Genomic DNA, 21,511 nt, shown 5'->3' on the forward strand with positions numbered 1-21,511 from the left:
CGTGTTGAAAACAGAAAGTTACAGAACTTTTTATCTTATGACAGTACTGACGTTCTACCGGCAACCAGCAGTCAGAAAAAGAAAAACATGCTACAGAGGTGGACACACGGACACAACCTGGGCTATCTCAAAGTTTCATCCCATCCACACTGATTCTGCCCAAATACTCCACGTGCTCACGGATGTTGGATTAGGTCGGAAAGCGCGCCAGTCTGTGAACCAGTGTTGATCAACCAATGAGACTGTAGATGATGATGATGATCCACAGCATTTGTATAGCGCCACATATCTGCTATAGAAACATTCAAAGGCGCAGACTCCTCCCAGGGAGTTAGCAATTGAATTCCTGGTGAAAATGTAAGTTTTGAGTGAGGCTTTGAAATGATCCAGATTGTCAATTAGATTTCAGTTTGAGATGGCAAGCGACCAAATGAGTAATACTAACAAGAACAGTACTGATGGGAATATCATCGAACACACTATAGGTGCAGAGTCTGACGTTCTTCGACAAGAGTGAGGTTTTTACGTATTCATGCCCCCCTTGCTGAACAGAGAGAATTCTGAAGAGGCTACCTTAAGTATATAGGATCATGCTAGATATAACATGTTGTATGATATATATATATATATATATATATACATATATATATATATGTATATATATATATATACATACATACAGTTCTATACATATGACTGTATATATACAGTTCTACATACAACTGGTTGAGTGCGTATATATATATATATTATATATGTATATATTCAGTTATACATAATGTTTATACATATAAATGTGTGTGTGTGTGTATTTATGTGTGTATGTATAAATATGCAGGTATGATGAAGGATGTCGCGTCAGGGACTGACGCCTGTAATTATTATCATTTTCATTATTATTTAAAAGCTTGCGACATCAATGTCTTTTTCAGCTTTGCGACACACAGACAGATAAAGCAGAAAATAAAGCTGAAAAATCTTCGCCTCTGCGGCATTCTTTGTTATCGTCTCGCAACTATAAAACGTACCAAAGATGACAAAAGCCAAAGATACTTATTGTATATCAGCATTATATCACTGCATGTGTTTGTATATGATAGAGGGAGAGAGAGAAAGGAGAGAGAGAGAGCATAGCTTTACCTTCGATACACCTGAGTCCGAGGCTCTTTGCTTTTATACTCTATACAATGCATTGTATTAAGTTATGTAAATGAAGCAATATCTGTTTTTATCTGTTTTTCATCAAATAATGCGATTTAATATCATTTATTTTGTATGCGTAAAGACTGCAGTAGGTAACTGAGTTTTGTTATTACTTAAGTTTGCGGAATGTGATTGAGCTTGTTATATTATGTCTGTTCTGTACTTCATCATTCTAACTGAAATCAGCTGGCTGTAAGTACCTGATATGTATAGATATAACATGAATCAATAGCATTATTCATTGTAATCTATTTAATATATAAAATCAAATGAGATTTAATGTAATTGTAAAAACCAAAAGATTACATCGTAGTTTGTCAGGACTTTCCTGCATGCGCGTGACATACCGTAATGAGTTTCTTCAAGGAGCTTGGCTTTTTAAGCCAATCGAAATTTTTTCGTATTTTTTAGTAGGAATGTATTGCATTTGTACTCGAGCAGCCAAAAATTATTATGCATTGATTCTGAATAGTGTAATATTTATCTGGTATAACTATGTTATAACAAAGTAACCTTACCGGTTGCTTCATATAACCAAGTGTAAAATTCTCAATAGAATATGACAGCTTTTATACACATGATATGATATAAATCCAGTGTATTTAGTCAAAATTATTACTGAGCATTGCCGGGCTGTGATAAGCAATGTTATACTCGTTCACAAATTTTCACTTCGAAATGTCTTTCGCGCGCAAACAATCACTACAAGTCAACCGGGAACCATAATCTGCAGCCGTAGTTTGAACGGGGTCAGCCTACGAGCCATGAGTCCACGAGTCATACAGCCCATGAGCTTGACACTGGGCAAATAACGTCACAAGTCCAACACTACGGGCAGAAAAAGGCCTATGAGACCTACACATTACTAGTAAGCTCCGTGATATAATGATCGTGTGTCGGATTCGTGGGCCTTGTTTTCCTATGTCGGACTCATGGGCTTTATTAGCTTATAGTGTTATGATAGCAAATGTTCACACATGGAGTCCTTGACGGATCTTGAGATGCCCTCATCTTCTAGAGTAATTCACAAAATTTACGAGCTATGCTTCTCTGGTGAATTCCTCTTTTCCATATCATAGTCACAAAATAGAATTGTATTGCTAGCTTGTTTATTTATCTAAAAACAAATTTGATATTGTTATAATTGTATCCATGTTTTGTTGAAACTAGCGTTATATACATCGCTTTGTATTACTTTATGTGAAAATGAAATCACTTGAATTGAATAGTGGTTAGCTCGTAGGCTGTATGACTCGTGGGTATCGGACTCGTGACGTGCACCCGTTTAAACGGCTACCCCCTTTTTTCAATAGGAGGAGCAATGTCGACATTAGCCTTTAAACAAGGCGACTCGCTCTGCGTGCCCCCGTATAGCGCGTTTACCCCACAAACCTGTTGGCCGGCGAGTGGAGCGAGCCGCCTTTATCCACTCGTTCAGGGATGTGTACACAGATGTGTACACACGGCACCAAGGCAAGCCTACGAGGCTTGCCTTGGTGCCGTGTGTATTTTCTGCGTCAAATTTGTACGCAAATTTGTCAAAGAATATAAAGCAGCAACAACGACAAAAGTACACATCCCTGAACGAGTGGATAAAGGCGGCTCGCTCCACTCGCCGGCCAACAGGTTTGTGGGGTAAACGCGCTATACGGGGGCACGCAGAGCGAGTCGCCTTGTTTAAAGGCTATGTCGACATAAATACCGTATCGTTCTTTTTTGTAATAGCTAGGGCCAACTCTCGAGGCTCTCACCGGATAATCTTCTTGTTCTTCCTGATTATATATATATATATATATATATATATATATATATATATATATATACATCTAGACCACATTTTACGCATCACGATGTATCGCAGTGATTGTATAAGAGGTATCTCTGTGAAAGACGCCCTCTTGTGCTGATAATACGTTTATGGCTTACTAGTATACCATGGAGGTCAAAGTAGGTGTATTGTACCTCCATGCTACAATACAAATACATGTTTTACTCTGGTTGATTTATGATGCCCCGATTATCAATAGCATGTTCCATGTATTCTGCGATGATTTTCTGTAGATTACTTGGATCGTCCTACCCCCCCCCCCCCAAAAAAAAAGAAATCATCCTAAACGAAAATTCTATCCATACCTTTGATGCGACATCATCTGCCAATCACTGTACATTACTACTTTGATTAACAAAAGGTATGGGAATGCACGTGGCGTAATCTTAACGTTTCCAAAGACAGGATGTGTTTCTTGTTTTCTTTTTTTTCCCTGGACAGGGATGTGTGAGGTATTTACCCTAGAAGGGGAAGTTTGTCTTTAGATCATTATCATGCAGCTTGAGATCGGTTAATCTGTATGGAGGTATTCTATAAAGATATAAACTGAGCTTCACTTTAAAGTTTGAAGACAAAGTGAATCAAATCGTGATTGAATACAAAAGATTCTGCGTGCCATTTTCACAGGGGACACCAATTTTTTCGTATTGTACATTACACTCAAGCATCTCTTATAGACATAGTAATGATAAAAATACTAGTAATGATGACGATTAAATGATAAAAATAACAGTACTGACAGCAATTATGATAACAAATGATAATTGATGGCTATAAAGATAATAGCTTCTATAGCGCGTCATAACAAACTAAGAGCTGGTGATGAAAAAAAAATATCTATTTTACACACATAATTATATCAAAGCAAATCAACAAATTGCATTCAAGGTGACTAGTGAAGATAAACGTATTAAACATACAACACCTATATAAATCGATAAATACGTCTTTTCAAGAAGGATTTTACAGTAGAAAATGTGGCATACTGACGAATGCGGGATGGTTTTAAGTTCCATTGATTAGTACAATGTAATAATCATAATATTCCGAGTCACAAAACAGCAGACTGTAGGCCTACTGTGATCTGCACCCCCGCTACATTCTGTTTGATCTCAACAAACAAAAGGCCTAACAGATATCTTCACAGTCCAGTCATCTGAATCACAGCCGGAAAGGGTTTCGACGGGTTTTGTTCAAACAAATGTACACTGTACTTGCACTTGCCCTTCGACATCATGTGGTCTTGCGAGACACGGGCGCGCTGGCGCTCATATTGCAAGACGTATGTCGGTTTAGGCAATGGAATATCGTTATTATGTGGGAGAAGGAAGAAATTCGCATGGCTCGTATGAGATAGAACATGGACCGAACGTATCTCGAGAGCAGTTCGCCGAATTAGTCTTTGCAGGGAGGTAGATCCACTTGAATACATCGCCATTTTGGGACCGAGACGTGACCCTGGCTTGAATTCCGCCGCCATCGTGTGTTCATCTTTCGCTCAGCACAGCACAGCACAGCACAGCACACACCATCACCGCCACCACCGCCATGGCCGCTTATGGCTCACAGCCCTCCCAGAGCACCGGCCAGCTGCCGTATCCAGAGAACCCAGCTATTGGCGTGGAGCAGGTAACTAGGAACTGTGCCCCTGTCTGCCTATAGATACCCTATATAATGCGCGAGTCCCTGAGCGTACCTCTCTGGCAACCTTTTTAGGCGACGTCTTCTCTCTAGCAAGAAATAGGATCCCTCAATTTCGTTTTCTGTTGTTGTTGTTGTTGTTGTTGTTCATGTTGTTGTTTTTTGTCTCCATTTCCCACTGGTACACTTGTTGTCGTAATGTAGTTCTATACCATCACATTTTTGTTTCAGGGGTGATATTCGTACTACGAATACACAATACACAAACACACACAAAGAAAACACACACACCATGATATACGTATTGTCTTGATATCAATTTAAATCAAATCATACATTATATATATATATATATATATATATATATATATATACTCTCTTAAAAAAATCGAGTGAAAATATTCCGACTCTTGAAGGAGTGAATACAAAAAAGAGTGAATACTCTAAATTCACTCTTTTTTTGTATTCACTCCTTCAAGAGTGAATATTTTCACTCGATTTTTTAGAGAGTATATATATAATCATAAAGGCCTGTATATAACATATTTAATATGTATGATATACTTGATAATATAATAGGCCTATACAATAGTTTACATCTATGCAAAGTATAATGCATATATGAATGGGATATAATATAGACCGGAGGGAGAAGAGAGAAAACAAAAGAGAAAGGTTTTGACACTTTAAAAAATTGTGTGTTGTTTTTTTTGTGTGTAGATCGCCATGGTGCCCGTAGCAGGACCGACGACTGGTCAGCCCCCGATGGCCATTACTGCCCAGCCCACGCCCGGAAACTCGGCCTACCATGTAACCGTCGAGAGTGCAGAGGAGTGGCGGCGAAAGGAGGAAGAGAGACGGAGACAGGAGGAGGAGAAACGGGAGGAGAGAGTAGATGACGTCGTAGACGCTTTTGTATACGGAGCAGGTTCCCACTATCACGCTGGAACAAGGTACCGCGGTGGCACTTGCAGAATCTTTGAGAGAAACTCCACTTCGTGTTCACGTTCAGAAATAGCATCTTGATTTTGATTTGATTTGACTTGATTGGTTCGTGTGTTTTTTTTATTGCACATGCGTGTACACACATATCGGTAGCGTAAAATACATAAGTTGAGTACAAAGTGCATTGTAATTTGGAATCCATTAGACTTTAAGCGTGCAAACTGCATGGAGAAGAAAAGTTCCTTTAACTGCTATGAGGGGCACAGTTAAAATTATGGGCCCAAGGTGATGTGAAAACCATAACTATGCCCGAAACGAAGCTGAGGGCATAGTTATGGATTTCACATCACCGAGGGCCTTTAACTGTGCCCCGAATATCAGGCTGTCATTATTTATTTTATATACCGAAAATATAGATTCCGAAATATAGATACCGAAAATATAGATTCTAGTCTCTTTTACACCACTCGTAATCAATGCTGATCGACAGCGCGGCGGTCGTATCATTGGTGCGTACATTTAAGAGTGATCTATGTGTACGGGGTTGCGACTGTCTCCAAACCTATTTACAGGGCGCAGTTGATTCTATGCCCCGGGCACAGTAAATCATGACGTCATTTTGATCAAAAACGGGGCACAGCTATTTTCATGACTCCACTTTTAACCAATCAGATGAGAGGATATTATGAGGTATATAATATGAAATATAGCCCACAGAAGAATAGAAGTATCTTTGAATAGTACTATATATGAAACAAAGAGCAATTCGAGTCTCTGATATAAACAAAGCTAGAATCTTTCCTCCTGAGAAAGATTAGGACGACACGCAACTAACGTGCTCCCAATCATACACCCCATAATTGCTCTAAAATGTAAAACTGTCGTGGAAAAGTGAATCAGAGGTGAAAAAATTCCCAAAATAAAAATGGCAATTAAGGTAATAGTGTCAGAGGAATAAAAATGCAGAGATAAAATATGTCCGAAATAAAATATGTCAAATGTTAGAAATATCACAGATACGAATGCATTAGATGCGAATGTCGGGGATAAGGTATCAGATATATAACTGCAAAGAGGTAAAATATCATTAACGAAAATGCTAGAGGTAGCATAATAGTGGGGCAGATATGTGAAAAAGATGCTCACATCCGGCGGAAAGTATAAAATTTTGCATATAGGGGTATTTTGAGGCGCTGATTTCAAAAATTGCCGGATCCAAGAGATCTGGCCACGGGGTCGGCCGCCATTTTGAATTCCAATATGGCCGCCGTCAGAGATCCCTATCTTCAGTTCTGAATGACATAAGCCATTGGAATTTGATACATAAAAGCATGGTGATATCATGACTTCAATAACAGACTTATTTGATATGTCTGACAAGCTGCACGGCAGCCAATTTAAATTCTTACACATAGTTGCCATGTTGGAGTGCTGAAAATATCTATCTCGGGTTTGTAAATTAGGCTACCTGATTGATAAAGAGCGCACGTTTGTAACTGATTAAGTGTGCGCTGCTGTATTTACATTGTGACGTAAGTGAAAGGTGCATTATACTTCCCTTTTGCTGCACTTTTTGACATGCTCGTGAATGTTAGTTGGGGTGTTTGTCTTCGTAGCCACATTGGAATTCAAAATAGCAGGTATTGCGTTTGTCATGCATATCACATTAGTTAATATTTTAGCTCAGTATGTTAAAATACTTGTTTACACCTAATTTCAGCGTCACTCACCACTTAGAAATCGAGATAGGGATTTTGAATATTTCGTCGAGGCGGCCATATTGGAATTCAAAATGGCGGCCATTCGATGTTTGTCAGACACTTCAAATCAATCTGTCATCAAATTCAATATGTCAAAACGTTCATGTGTACCAAATTTTGGTGCCACAGGTCATTCAGAACTGAAGATAGGGATCTTTAAATTTGTTTTGTGATGGCGGCCATAATGGAATTCAAAATGGTGGCCGACCCCGTGGTCAGATCTTTTGGATCCAGCAATATTTGAATTCCGCGCCCCAAAATACCCCTATAAGCAAAATTTCATACTTTCCGCCAGATGTGAGCATCTCGACCAAATTTTGTTACATATCTGCCCTACTATAATGTTTAAGGTAAAAATGCGAGAGAGAGAGAGAAAAAAAAAAGATGTTAGAAGTTAAAATGCCAAAGGTAGGACTGTCAAATGTGAAAATGTCATGGATTAAAAATGCATGAGTTAAAATCTATGTCTTGTTCTTTCCCACTCTCTCCCTCCCCTGCTGCCTTCTGACACATCTTTCTCGATTGGGCCGTGCAGTAACAACAATAATTCTGACGATTGTAACGTGTGTTGCCTTCTAAGTTTTTGCTTTGGTGGTGACGATGATGACGACGGCGATGGATGCTGTGGGGTAAGAAGGCTTCTTTCTTCCGAGTACTCTAGGTGCCATGGCTGATAATCTCCCTTGTTTGTTTTTTGTTTCATTTTCCATCTGAGAAGAGGGCTGGATAGCCCATATTATTATTCAGCTGAACTATGCTGGTCTTCCGTGGGTCCAGTTGGGTGTGAGGCGGGACCACTTCACTGGGTTAAACATCCTGCTCTATACCATGCATAAATGAAGAGGAATCTTTAGGGCTTTTTACACTTGCAAATTTTTGCTTAGTCCCGTACCAACGGTGGGGCTAGGGGGGGGGGGGGGGGGGGGCTTAGCCCCACCGCTGGTACCGGACTTTCCTTAGCCCACTTTCTGTTTACACTTGTTTTTGCGAAAATGGGCTAGCCCCACCGATAATCCCGTACTATCTGGCCCTGCAAAATAGCAGGGTTAGCACCGCAATTGCGGTGCTAACCCCGCAATTGCAGTGCCGAGCAAGTGTAAACAGAACGAAAAAATGATGCGGGGCTAAGCGACGGAGACGAAGTCCGACCCCCCACTGACCAATTAGAAACGAGGTAATCAAGTGCTGCCGATGCGTGCGTGTACTTGTACAGTGCACAGCGTAATCATGAATATTCATGTGGTTTGGAAAGTACGGGGCTAAGAAATATGAGTGTAAAAATGTCAGTTTTCTCCTTAGCCCAGGACAATAGCTTAGTACGGGATTTATTGGCGAGTGTAAAAAGCTGAAAAAATTGGTACGGGACTAACGATAGTCCTGGGTCAGAGAAAGTACGGGGTTAAGAAACACAAGTGTAAAAGGGGCTTTTTAGTTGTGACCCTCTCACACACGGGACCTCCATTTTATGTCCCATCCGAGGGACAGAGTGTTTGTCCACTGACTATAGAGGGGACGGTATGATTACACACAACATTGCTCAGTTAGTTGCCCTTGGAAACCTTGAAAGGCCTGTCCAAATCCTGTGGATATCTAGAAATCTCGCAGGCTGCTGGTTAATTGTGACATGGATAGCTCTTTCTGAGCTCTATCCTATTAACCCGTAACCCAGGGAAAATCGTGTGAGGCCTTCACAGAATCTGTATTAAAGAGAATTCATAATTTCAGATTCAACAGATGATGTCTGTGGTTGATACTACTTTTCACAAGCGAACATCTTCTGGATTCTTCCCCACCCATCATTTCCTCAATGACATCTTAGAAAACTGCAGAATAATTCTGTGTTCGAGCTTTGTGTGCTTCTTTTGTCCCTCTTGTAATGTCTTGTATAAATAATGTATAAAGTTGCTACCTTCTCGTCCTTCTCCTCTGAACATGCTGAACTTCCTCGTAGTTCGGGCTGCGAAGCTATCTTATATTATTCTCCATCCTTCTCTTATACACTGAAACTTCCTTCTGTTCCTTCAACCAGTGTTAAAACAAGAACCTGTCCATATCGAAAGGATTGGGTTGTCTTAGAAGGGACGTAAACATCATCTGGGTTAAGGTGAAAAGTCGGGGTACATTTAATTTTCCAAAATATGATTCAGTAGTTTTTATGAGAGATATTTTTGATACCAAATATTCATCAATCACACTGAAATGCAGCTTTTAATTGTCGCGAGGTTATCGTTTCTTTTCTCTCTCTACTTTAAGTGCACGTGATATGTATACGCTCATTATTTGTTAAATTACTATTGAAATGTGGCGGAAAAAAAAATCCTCGGGTGACGTCATAATACTCAAATGCATCATGGTTATTTATAGTAATACGGCAGGCAGCATGCAAATATGGTGGCGCGCAACGTAAACAGACTGCAAAAAAAAAAAAAAAATCGCACACCATTTGAGCTGGGGTTGATTATTAACTTTGTGAAACATGGAGAAATAAGCGATTCATATTTGCATCAAGCAAATATTCAGCGTAATATAATTTCAACTCGAGCGTCAAAGCCTGTGTATATGTATGAAAACCCACCAAGAGGCATGTGGCTTTCCATTCTTACAACCAGACGAGACAATTAACAGCCAGTGACAACACCTTACACGGAAAATGCAGAAAAGCTAAACCACTGACAGATCTGCATTTTCCCTTGAAGTCCTGTAATTATTTCAGATTTTGTATAAATGTTATATCTGTTGGCTCTTATGACAATCACTCTTCAGCTTTCGTAGATTTTGCCTGTACACACGATATAATATGAGGGAATTTGCATATTCAACGCTTCAATAAATGAGACAGCATATCGTCAACATTCAATGCCAGTAATAAATTGGGGCTTACGTGACGAACTCAATTCATTTTGATAAATTATGTTTACCCCTCTCTCTATCACTATCCTTCTCCTCTCCCTTCTCTCTCTCTCTCTCTCTCTCTCTCTCTCTCTGTCGCCCCCTAGTGCCCTTTCGTCTACAATATAATATCTTAGTCAATACCTGACGTTGTTTAAACCAGACTGCTGCCGGGGTTGGGGATATGGATTTTCTAAAGTTTTGAAGAAAAAAAAGTTTAATTTTCCTCATCTTTTAATCTATTCATTATGATGCGTCATCTATTTTCTTTACCAAATCTGTCTGGACAATGCATATCAGAGATTGATATTTGAGTGAGGCAAAGTGTGACAACAAACATTTTCATGTTTAAAGAAAAAGGCTTGCATGGTTTGATTATCGGACACTCTAAAATGAATAAAAATGAAATGGTAAATCCAATATTTTGAATGTTGAATTTATCATTTACGATAGTTTCGAGGAGTAACGACAGGTAACATGTTGGATTTACCATTTCATTTTTGTAGACTGGAGCTAAATATAGAAACTGTCAACTCTCTTTCTGGTAGAACGAATAATGCATGGATGTGTGCATACCATCATAGATAGAGAGTGATATGAATTATTTTTGAGGTCTCTTATAATAAAGGTGTGTACTGTAATGTAGTCATACATGATGAACTTAATGTCATCGTTCAAGGGGCTGCTCATGAAAGTTGCATCAAGGCAATTTAATCCATTTTAAGGTCCACAGATGCGCATTAATCTCCTCTCGCTCTTTACTTTTTTAATGGGACAAGTTCATATAAATATCTCTTTGCCCCCCCCCCTCTCTATCTATACATAATTTGTATGTAATGTGTTATTCTTTTCTTTGTTTTATAGGACTGGGACTGTGACTGTGACTGTTGTGATGATTAGGAATCAATGGGAGTGTGTTGAAAACAAAAGGCTTTGTATCTTATGACTGTATTGGCACTCCACCGGTAACCAGCAATCGCGGCTAATGAAGAAGTACCCCCCCCCCCCCTTAATAAAAAGGGGGGGGGGCGGTGGGCAGTGGAGTTAGCAAAATACACGATATAGAGATAGACACACGGACACAGCTTGGGTTATCTCAAAGTTTCATGCCAACCACCCTGATGTTTTAGTGAAAATTAATTTTTCAGTCCAAATACTCCACGTGCTCACGGATGTTGGATTAGGTTGGAAAGCGCGTCAGTCTGTGAACCACTATTGATCAACCAATGAGACGGCAGATGTCACTTTAAGATGCCAAGCGAAAAAATGAGTACTACTGACAAGAACAGGTATGCTGCGGATATCATCGAACACACTAGTAGGTGCTGAGTCTAACGTTCTTCGACACTAGTGAGGTTTTTATGTATTCATGCCCACCTTGATGAACAGTGAGAATTCTGAAGAGGCTACCTTAGGATCATGCTTGATATAATATGTTTTATGTTTGTACTGGTGTGATGAAGGATGTCGCAGTAGGGCCGGATTATAATATATATATATATATATATATATATATATATATATATACATATATATATATATATATATATATACATATGTATATATATATATATATATATATATATATATATATATATTGACACACAGCCAAATAAAGCTGAAGAAGTAGTACTAAAACTGATCTAAAGAAATCACCCCCTCCGGCGGCATCCTTTGTAATCACACCAGTAAAACGTGCCAAAGATGATATTAGCCAAAAGTACTATTGTATATCAGCACTATACCACTATTTATGATAGGGAGAGTGAGAGAGAGAGAGAGAGAGAGAGAGAGGGAGGAAGAGCATAGCTTTACTTTCGATACCCATATAAGTGCCCATGAGTCCGAGGCTCTTTGCTCTTACGTACGCTATACAATGCACTACGTTAAGGAATGTAAATGAGGCAATGCCTGTTTTATGTTTTACATTGAAGGAATTACATTGAATTGGTTGAGGTGAAGAGATACCTCGAGAAACCACTTTATGAAATGTTAAAGAGCGTACAATTCTAGGGGAATTCAAAGTCTATTTGATGAAAATCAATTTTGAAATGGCCGAGATATCCAAAAACAAGATATCTCAGCCGTTTCAAAACCAATTTTTATTAAATGAACTTTGAATTCCTCTCAGAATACTGTACTCATATAATAAGAGATTTCTGCTTAGCTTAAAAAAAAATCATAAATAAAAAAATGAAGACCTATAGCCCCATCTCAACTGAAACTGTGCTATCCCTTTAAATGATATGAATTATTATGCGTTTGGTGTGCATAAAGACTGCAGTAGATAGCTGAGTGTGTTAGTACCATTTGCAGATTGTGATTGAATTTGTTATATTGTCTGTTTTGTACTTCATCATTCTAACTGAAATCAGCCGGCTGCAATCGTCTATGTTATATGTTATTATGTAAATGAGGAATGTATTTGAATGAGGGTTAATAAGATTTTTATAATTATACTTGTAAAAAACTGATGTGAGATTACACCGTAGTTTGTCAAGTCCATCCTGCATGAAGGTGACATACCATAGATAATCTATATACCAGTCGCTATACTTTTGTGCATGATTTCATGGGCATATTGCATTTTTTTTTACGATGTATGCCAGCAGTCATTAATTACGATGCACTAATTCTGTAAAGTTTATCGTTGGCTGGTATAGTAACATTATATAGCGAAGTTGGCGTACCGGTTGTTTCATAAAACCGAGTGTGATATTCGCAATACATCATGATATGATCATCAAATCCTAATTCAGTGTACTATGTAGTCATAATAATTATTGAGCATTGTCTTTGATACTCGATGTAATACACACGCAATTTCACTTTGAAATGCCTTTCGCGCCCGGTCATCCCACGAGCCCGACACCCACGAGTCATATGGCCCACGAGCTCGACATGGGGGGGGGGGGGGGGAAGGTTCATGAATTGTATATACATTGTACATGTACAACCCACGAGTCATACAGCCCATGAGCCCGACACTGGGCAAATAAGGCACACGAGTCCGAGTCCGACAATAAACAAGGCCTCCTAGTCCGACACTATAGGCAAAAAAAAAAAAAAAGGGCTCACGATACCAACACATTAAGCCCCATGATGCAATGAAAACCTTGCAAACCTAGTGTCGGACTAATGGGCCATATTCAATTAACGTGTCGAGCTCGTGGACTTTATGACTCGTGGCTGTCGGACTCGTGACGTGCACCCGTTTGAACGGCTATCGTTTTTCAATATGAGGAGCAATGTCGACATGAATACTGTATCCTTCTTTCCTTAGGGCCAACTCTCGATGCTCTCATCGGATAATCATCTTAATCTTCATATTTTTTTTTTCATCCAGACCACATTTTACGTATTAATGATTACGCATCGCAATAGATTTTGGATGTTTGAAAATAAATGATTATTATTGTTTCACAATGAATTATGTATTGCATCATTAATTCTGTCTGATGACAGGCAAAATTCATGAAGATGAACTGAAACCATGCAGTGTGACGACATAACTTTGCGATGTCCGGACATGCATCTATCACTCAGTATGAAGTGTAGTCCACTATTCAACGTTCTAAATTTTCCCAATCATGGCGATATCCTCGAAATTTCGTCATTTACAGTAAGAACATAAATAGCTTCTACCAGATTTAACCTCAAAATACTTTTCTATTTCTTACCGAGACATGACGGTACATTATTGTATTCATCAATTTCAGCATCATACAAAGTATATCCATGCTCATGAGTTGGCAACACGCAGTTGCCCGGTGTGTCGTTGTGTACGGCGTGAAGCGCCGTCTCGTGTTCGTAGGATGTACAATTACACACAATTACTCCGTACAATACTCCGAATAATCCGAACATGAAATAAGGTTCCTTATTCCGAAAGTTCTATAGTCTGAAAATGAATGACGAATTTTTCTTTATTTTCTAGTAAACGAACCTTCAGAATAGCGAACATTATCTACCTTCTTTTCCAGGAATATTGCATCCCGATCATGATGTAAAATGATATTGGTTCTGCCAATTATACGCCAAAAGATAAGTCATGATGAGTTTATTGTTCTGGATGAATCACATTTTAATAGTACAGTTAATGCAAAATTGAACGAATGTCGTGCTTTAAAAACACCCAACTTAAAGTATGATATAAGCAATCTAATCAATTTTAAGTGATGATGTGTAGTTGTCCAATACACGCAAAGTGCTGGACATGCCAACCATTATAGCTGAATATTTTAAAGGTGCATTTTCTTAATTAAAGGCATGGGAATTCATTTGCGAAAATATGGAGTATACAGGTTCATACATAGGTGTATTATTTGTAGGAAAATTAAAAAAACATTTATATTTTTGTAGGCCTACTCTCCTATTTACCTTACTACAGAAGAAAACATCACACGACGGTTACACTAGATATTACAGCTGCTTTCGTTTCAAGCGTCAACCAACATCATAAATGACCAATACATTTTGCAGCAATTATTATAGTTAAGCTGGCAAGACGTGGATCCATTGATGACTTTTCTGCTAACAGGACACAAGAGACCACGAGACACTTTACTTCATTATTATTCATACCATACATGATGTCAATTATGTGCGTATGTACATGACTGTGCGCGGTTTTTACATGAATGAAGTCGAATGCTTGGCCAAGAAGGTTGCGATCCTGTCGCGAGATCTGACGACTTCGCGGTTGGCGCGCAGTTTTGGGTACTGGTCAAGCGCTCCGGGCGCCATGTTGACCACGCTCTCGATGAAAGCATAGAAGATGAAGTCAGCCATAGATATCTGAAGAAAGTTAAAACGGAGAAAGTGTTTGATGCAGAAGCCACACTCAGAAAGAGAAACAAGTGTAATGAATCGCGATACCTATTATACTAAAAGGGACATTATAATTACGTCGTTATCGAGATACCTTTAATTATCGTCACCATAACAACAGCAAAAACGTATGCGTAGCTGTGTGCATGTTTCTTTTGTTTGTACATGTGTGTCTGAGTGTGAATGTGTGTGTGTGTGTGTCTATGTATTTGTTGTTGTTGGGGTTTTTTTTTCAGTAATCATTTTTGGAATGCCAAAATGTGTAAATATCCCATTCTAATTTTTGTTTCTAATGAATAGTACGACATTATTTAACATTACCCGAAACACATGTCAGAAATAAGTTGATGGAATGTTTATTTTTCATGTTTGAATGTGGAAGAATAAAGTTTATCAAAAAAGTGCGCGCGCGCGCGCGCGCGCGTGTGTGTGTGTGTGTGTAAAGATATCATTGAAATAGCTTATACAAATACATACTTATGTACAACAGTCCAGATCGACGGAGTAGGGGAGCTCAAGAGCTTATGAACCTCATCGCTCTCGGGAATCAAAAACGTTTTCACAAGGCTATGCTTGAAGCTTATTGACAATATACTGTTTACAAAAAAAAAAAAATTAAATAAATAAAGGTGAAGATAGAAAGCTTGCAGAAGACTCGTCTGATACAACCATGATCGTCACGATGAGATATACTGAAATCGGTATATATGTCCAAAATGCGAGTACTCACGTTTTTGCCAACAAAGTATCCACTCTCTAATGAGTTTTCCGAGATCTTCTGGTTCAGGAAGTTGATGTACAGAGGACAGGTTGTTTTCAGCCATACTTCTTTTAGCTTCACCTGTGAAATGCAAAAGGAAACAAAAGCATTAGAAAGAATTATTAGAGATATCTGACTAATGATTAATCAATAACTAATAAATAACACATATAATTTGTTAAAAAATTTATAAAGACTTACTTATTTTTAGCGCGCCCGTGTGTTTATCATGTAGCGCATCTATACCATCATAATCACAGCAGTCTTAGACAGAAGACACGTAGGCCCTTCTGCATCCATACACATATTTTGTCTCATAGCCTCTATTCCCTTACCTTGGGTGATTTTAGAGATTTTTTTTTGTCCTCAATCTGAGGGACTTTATTCAAAACCAATCAGAATCATGTAAAGGTCAATACAAGCGTAAAACAATTACAATCATAGTTAAATTTATATCAAATGAAAATTCTGTATGTAACAGATCTATTGCTCAAATACCTCTTTTTTCGGGGAGAGGGGACAATATCATTAAATATAAAAAAATTTCGTATTTAAATTCTTTTACAACAGACACATAAAAGATGCAGTAAAACGCCGATTTCTGTATTTTTCCATGAGATACACCGTATAATTTGCGTATTCCATAAAATTGACTATTGAATTTACAAAGAAACAATCCTTACAAATTTCCTGCCCGACTACTAAAATTTTCTCATCTATAGTAATATTTTTTTCTTTCATGAACATTCAAAAATAAGGTAACTAATAATAAATTGCCAAGATGTTTCTTATCTTCGGACAGTACAACAAATCATGCATTAAAGATTCATTTTCATTACAAAATTTACACTGTGCATTATTTTGTTATTTTCCATTTCCAGTAGATTATATTTGAAAGTTTAGATATCATTTATCACTTTAAAATCAAACTGTTTAATCTTATCAAATTTCATTTTCGACGCTTTAAATTATTGGTCGACAACTGGTTGCAAACCTTCATGTTGAGGCTTAGCTTTTGCTGGAGATCAGTCCTAAAGGCCACCAAATATCGACCGGTTGCCTACCCTTTAACAACAAATCGATGACCAGAAGTTCGGCAAAAGGATTTCAACGCAGTATCTAAAACCACTAGCACACCAAATCCGGTCACCGACCGGTCACTGATCATTGACGACCATTACTTTGTCGACTTTAAAACATAAAACAAGCGCAAAAATCCGTTTACAATCTCTAAAAATCAGCTGCCGACCAATGATTTCAGAGTTCGTATGAATGGTATGTGACCATGCTGTCTTCGTTCATGTGTGACCGAGGCCAAAGAAACACATCGATTATAAATTTTGATGACAGGCGACTCTGCGACGTTATAAAGCTTGTTACTTGAGTAACGCATGTGCTTGTATGGATATTTTGATGTCCTCAATGATCGTGTTTGATTATGTTTTATTCTCTTCTATGAGGAAGTCGAGAGAAGCAAACCTTCACTTCTTCGTCGAATTGACCAAACACGAAGTCCCACATGGGGCGAGTCAAGTCCTCCAGTGCTTCACAGATAACATCAATCCTGAAAGCTTCCTCTTCACTTTGACCATTGTAACCTGACGAGGTGGGAGAGAAATAGGGAGAAAGAGAGATCAGATGCAGTCTACATTTCATCCAATAGCTATGATCTTTTTCGAAAAGGATAAACTCGAGCATATTATTCTCCGTAGAAATTGATTTGATAAGAGTAAATAGAAAATTTTCACGTCGCATTGCAGTTATTGTTATACGCACTGCCATCTTCATCTCTCAGAGCATTGTATAGACCGATTCGGGTTCGTTGAGGGCAGCAGACATTTTATGGCACTGGAAGCAGCCATGAGGTGTCTCAGCCGAACCCCCCCCCCCCCCCCTGCTCTCCCCACCCCCCGGGCAACATGTTTATCGCGCACTTGTAACAAAGGTTCGCGCACTAAGCAAGCATTCGCGCACTCAGTATGAGACGCCCATTGGCTAAAGCGACCATACATAAGTTTTTCATTCCGCGCGCGGAAGGGGGTGGGGGAGAGAGAGAGAGAGAGAGAGAGGGGGGGGGGGGGGGGACGGCTGAGACACCTCGTTAATGGCGCTGCCCATGCCAAAAATACACATAGCGCGTCACAGAATCGGTCTACAGATGGAATTAATTTGTTCATCTCCTTAACCTGTGCTCCATATAGAGGCTTTCATTTTTTTTGTGATGCTCTTTCTTTCCTTTTTATGTAGATTCTTCTTGGAAAATTGTATATCTGACGACACATAAGCCATTAGTCTCTAAAGAAGGTAATTATACTCCTTACAGTTCCGACACGTTTACACCTATTAGTGCATCCATCATAAATCCCAAATATTGGAATGTGTTCATTACCATATTTTCTGGCGAGATGACGCAGGATTGCCTTACTCTGAACTTCTGTTTGGCCATCAATTTCAACAACGGGCAACTGTTTAAGAGGGAAATCTGTGTAGGGAAGATTAAAAAAAGTAGTAAAAACAAGTCAGAATGTCTATACAAGTAAATCAGTAATTCACAACAGTGAGGGTATTAGTATAAGTATTACTCACACAAGGTGTCTATGGAACTATTTAACATGCCCGACGCTATAGCCGATGGTTGTTTCGGACTGATTCAAAGTTACGGAGTGGGGGCAGTTATAGAATGTCAGGAAAAATTATGTGCATTATTTGTTTATAGAATGATGAGCAGTGAAGCAGACTATTGTCGTTTGATAAATCAGTATGTTACTAGATCTACTTCTCTAAATTAATAGCAGCGTCAGTCCCAAGTATATCATCTCTTGCATTTCTTCAGTTGAAAGAAGTTTAGGCGTTTAAGATTCCGCAGTAAGTAGGGCTTACATAATCCGCGGGAGTAAATAAAACGATGAACACCTTGCGGCCACCATCGCGACATGAAAGTTCTAATGACCCGTCATCATGCTTGATTCATGACCGGTCACAAGCAAAATCATGTGTTTGGTAAAATAATAACAAAAGCCTGATCACGTGAACGAGCTGAAACAATCACTGATTGGACACTGTTGCGTTAATATATAGATGACGCAGAACGTTTACTTGCGAGAATGGTTGTCGCGCAGTGGAATTTTATCAAAGGACAAGTGATTTCCTTCATCGTTTTGGCTATTGCCTCGGGCTTGTTAGACTGTTCCAGAGGGAAAATTAAATAACCGAGCGGGATATGGTCAGGGAGGGGTATGACGGTAATTATTTCAAGTTTCAAAATGCAACCAGTTGGATAATCAAATATTTGAGTATAAGAATATAAGAACGACCCAAGTCCATGGAGGATCATTTCGAGTAAACTAAAAAAAACTTCATATCTTTTTTATTTGTCCAATAATATTCTATTTAACTGAGATGGGAAGGCAACATTGTATATACAAATTAGAACATATGTTATTATGACAATTAACATTTACATTTAATTGTGGAGAGGCCATTTTGTGTGGTGGACTTGGGTCGTTCTTTGATTCATATGGACTTGGGTCGTTCTTTGATTCATATACATGATATTCTGCTATAGAGATGAGAGAAGGATGAGAGAGGGCGCTATTATATGAATGTAAGAATGACCCAAGTCCTTCATTCTTACATTAATATAAGATTTAACTCATTCATTTCAGGCACTTCCGGGGGTAATTAGGATTTATCATTTACACACAAGATGAGTCCATGCATAAGCTACAATTTCCCATGAAAAACTGAATTTGGCCAAAAATTGGACTTGGGTCGTTCTTATATTCATATACTCATTTGCTTCTTCTTCTTCTTTTTTTTTGGGGGGGGGGGGGAATGAAACATCCTCAACTTTGCCGAAATGTATAATTATTGTTACTTATTCCATGGTACAATATTTTAGACTATGATTTTAAGACCGCGCTTCGTGCATTACTGCAAGGCTTAATCCATGGTATAATTTTCTACCAAGATGAAGTAGGTCCTAGTCCATCACGTTTCAAAATGCCAATCATGCCCATGGTTTAAACTAGTACCGCTTTTGCAGGGGCGCTGTACGTTTACAAAATTAAAGGGGGCACGCACCCCTCCCCCATTTTTTTTCTTTTTATTTCTTTTGTTTCAACAAAAATAAAAGAGGGGCGTGCGCCCCGTACGGTCCTCTCTGGATCCACTGCTTTTGTGAAATCCGGCCCCTGTGTTTGCCATCACTGTTGGTTTGCGTACCAATATGACAAATACTAGTAGACTAGGTTCCTTTACTCACTATTTCCCGGTACCTTCCTCATCGACCATAAATATCAATGGATTCTAATTTCTCACCTCCAGATTCTTTGACTTTTATCCATTCGTCCTGAGTTAGCCTGACATCTTCGAAATCTACTCCAGCATCGGTGAGCAAGAGCCTGATGGCCTCGGCACGACCACGAGTTGTGAAGTAGGTGATCTTGTAGCTCGACATGGTTCTCAAACCTCGCCCATTTACTCCACGCGACAGAAGCTCAGGTCATCAGTGTATGTGCGCTTCTATACTCTTTTGTGTATACTACACAGATCCTCCCTTTGCCAGTACTATTCGAAAACAAGTACAAAGTACATGTACGTAGAGCCCCAAACTGTAGGTCGTTAGGTCAGATCATGCAGTGTATAATATTGGTCCCCCGAGTCCAGTTCTATTGTATCGACAAGTACAAAGTACTTAGAACCCCCAAATGTACAAAGTTCCTTATAAACTCGTACACATGTACTCATGAATGTCGTTCCACATGCTTCCCGATCAGCCGATACGCTTCCAACAACTCCGCCCCATCGGGATATAAAGCCGTGAATGATAAGCTTTGTGGAACGAATAGTTGTGTATCATGGGCATTATGTAGCAAGCCCCCTTCCGTGTTAAAAAAAAGAAGAGATAAATAAAACGTTCTCATGTCTTTTGTGGCAGTGTTGACTCACAGTACACCTAGCTGTTACTTGCATGTACGGTCAGTCTGACTGCTCTATATTCGTTCGTTGTGGGCGACACGTACGCAGCCTAATCTATCCCCGGAATCTATCCCACACTAGCCCATAATAATCTATTCTTCGGATACTATAGCAAGACCTTAGTATTGTCTGTCGCATTGTTCATCTCAATATGAAAACTCGAAGAGGGAAATTTATAAGTCCTTACAAGGCTTTTGGAGAGTATATTTGGAGTGCTAAAGGCCCGTAACTAGGCTTTTGATGGGGATGGGGTCCAAAACTGGTTATTGTGGTCCATTCTGAGGGAGTGAAGCGACCAAGCAGGTTAGTGTCAGGAAGGGGTATAGCTACTGCCTGTACATTATCTTTTTGATCTTTTTTTTCGGGGGGGGGGGGGATGGAACAAGAATATGTTAAATATAATTCTAGGTTGTTGTTTTTTAGGGTTGTTGTTGTTTTTTTTTCAATCGCAAAGAATGAATGACGTATCGGCCTTACTATTATTTTTTGCTTGAAAATGTTCCTGGCAGTCCAAAGTGCACACCAGATCGCTGAGTTTCAAATCCAAAATGCACATATTAATAGCAGAATATCCATCCCATACCCCCTCTCACACTCTCTCTTTCTGCTTAGTTGCTGCACTTTATAGATATTAGATTTTTAAATAACATGATCAAGAGGCCTTAATGAGAAATC

At 39.0% G+C, this 21,511-nt stretch overlaps 2 protein-coding genes across 2 annotated transcripts; one reads left to right on the forward strand and one right to left on the reverse strand.

Annotated features, from left to right (window-relative positions):
- The first annotated feature begins 4,579 nt into the window (after positions 1-4,579).
- On the forward strand, positions 4,580-11,576 carry LOC139736496 (uncharacterized). Its single transcript, XM_071647246.1, has 4 exons — positions 4,580-4,660; positions 5,393-5,625; positions 7,913-8,006; positions 11,131-11,576. Exons 1-4 carry the CDS (start codon positions 4,580-4,582, stop codon positions 11,164-11,166), a joined length of 444 nt encoding a protein of 147 aa, XP_071503347.1. The 3' UTR covers positions 11,167-11,576.
- Positions 11,577-14,787: 3,211 nt separating this feature from the next.
- LOC139736497 (S-crystallin SL11-like) lies at positions 14,788-20,319 on the reverse strand. The gene is made up of 5 exons (XM_071647247.1): positions 20,177-20,319; positions 18,246-18,338; positions 17,336-17,454; positions 15,827-15,937; positions 14,788-15,063 (listed from the first exon to the last, which is right to left on the reverse strand). Exons 1-5 carry the CDS (start codon positions 20,313-20,315, stop codon positions 14,899-14,901), a joined length of 627 nt encoding a protein of 208 aa, XP_071503348.1. The 5' UTR covers positions 20,316-20,319; the 3' UTR covers positions 14,788-14,898.
- Between the last annotated feature and the right edge of the window lie 1,192 nt (positions 20,320-21,511).

The sequence above is a fragment of the Diadema antillarum genome, unplaced genomic scaffold (assembly GCF_040938485.1).
Source record: "Diadema antillarum isolate AM-2024a unplaced genomic scaffold, OU_Dant_1.0 seq00000649_RagTag, whole genome shotgun sequence".
NCBI lineage: Eukaryota > Metazoa > Echinodermata > Echinoidea > Diadematoida > Diadematidae > Diadema > Diadema antillarum.

Excerpts from the sequence above, each read along its gene's own strand:
- LOC139736497 (XM_071647247.1), bottom strand. The coding sequence starts at position 20,315 with ATGTCGAGCTACAAGATCACCTACTTCACAACTCGTGGTCGTGCCGAG. Across the intron at positions 17,455-18,245 it reads TCATCTCGCCAGAAAATATG|GTTACAATGGTCAAAGTGAA; the intron begins GTAATGAACACA and ends CCACCTCGTCAG. Across the intron at positions 15,938-17,335 it reads AATTCGACGAAGAAGTGAAG|GTGAAGCTAAAAGAAGTATG; the intron begins GTTTGCTTCTCT and ends TGCATTTCACAG.
- LOC139736496 (XM_071647246.1), top strand. The coding sequence starts at position 4,580 with ATGGCCGCTTATGGCTCACAGCCCTCCCAGAGCACCGGCCAGCTGCCG. Across the intron at positions 4,661-5,392 it reads CAGCTATTGGCGTGGAGCAG|ATCGCCATGGTGCCCGTAGC; the intron begins GTAACTAGGAAC and ends TTTTGTGTGTAG. Across the intron at positions 8,007-11,130 it reads ACGGCGATGGATGCTGTGGG|GACTGGGACTGTGACTGTGA; the intron begins GTAAGAAGGCTT and ends TTTGTTTTATAG.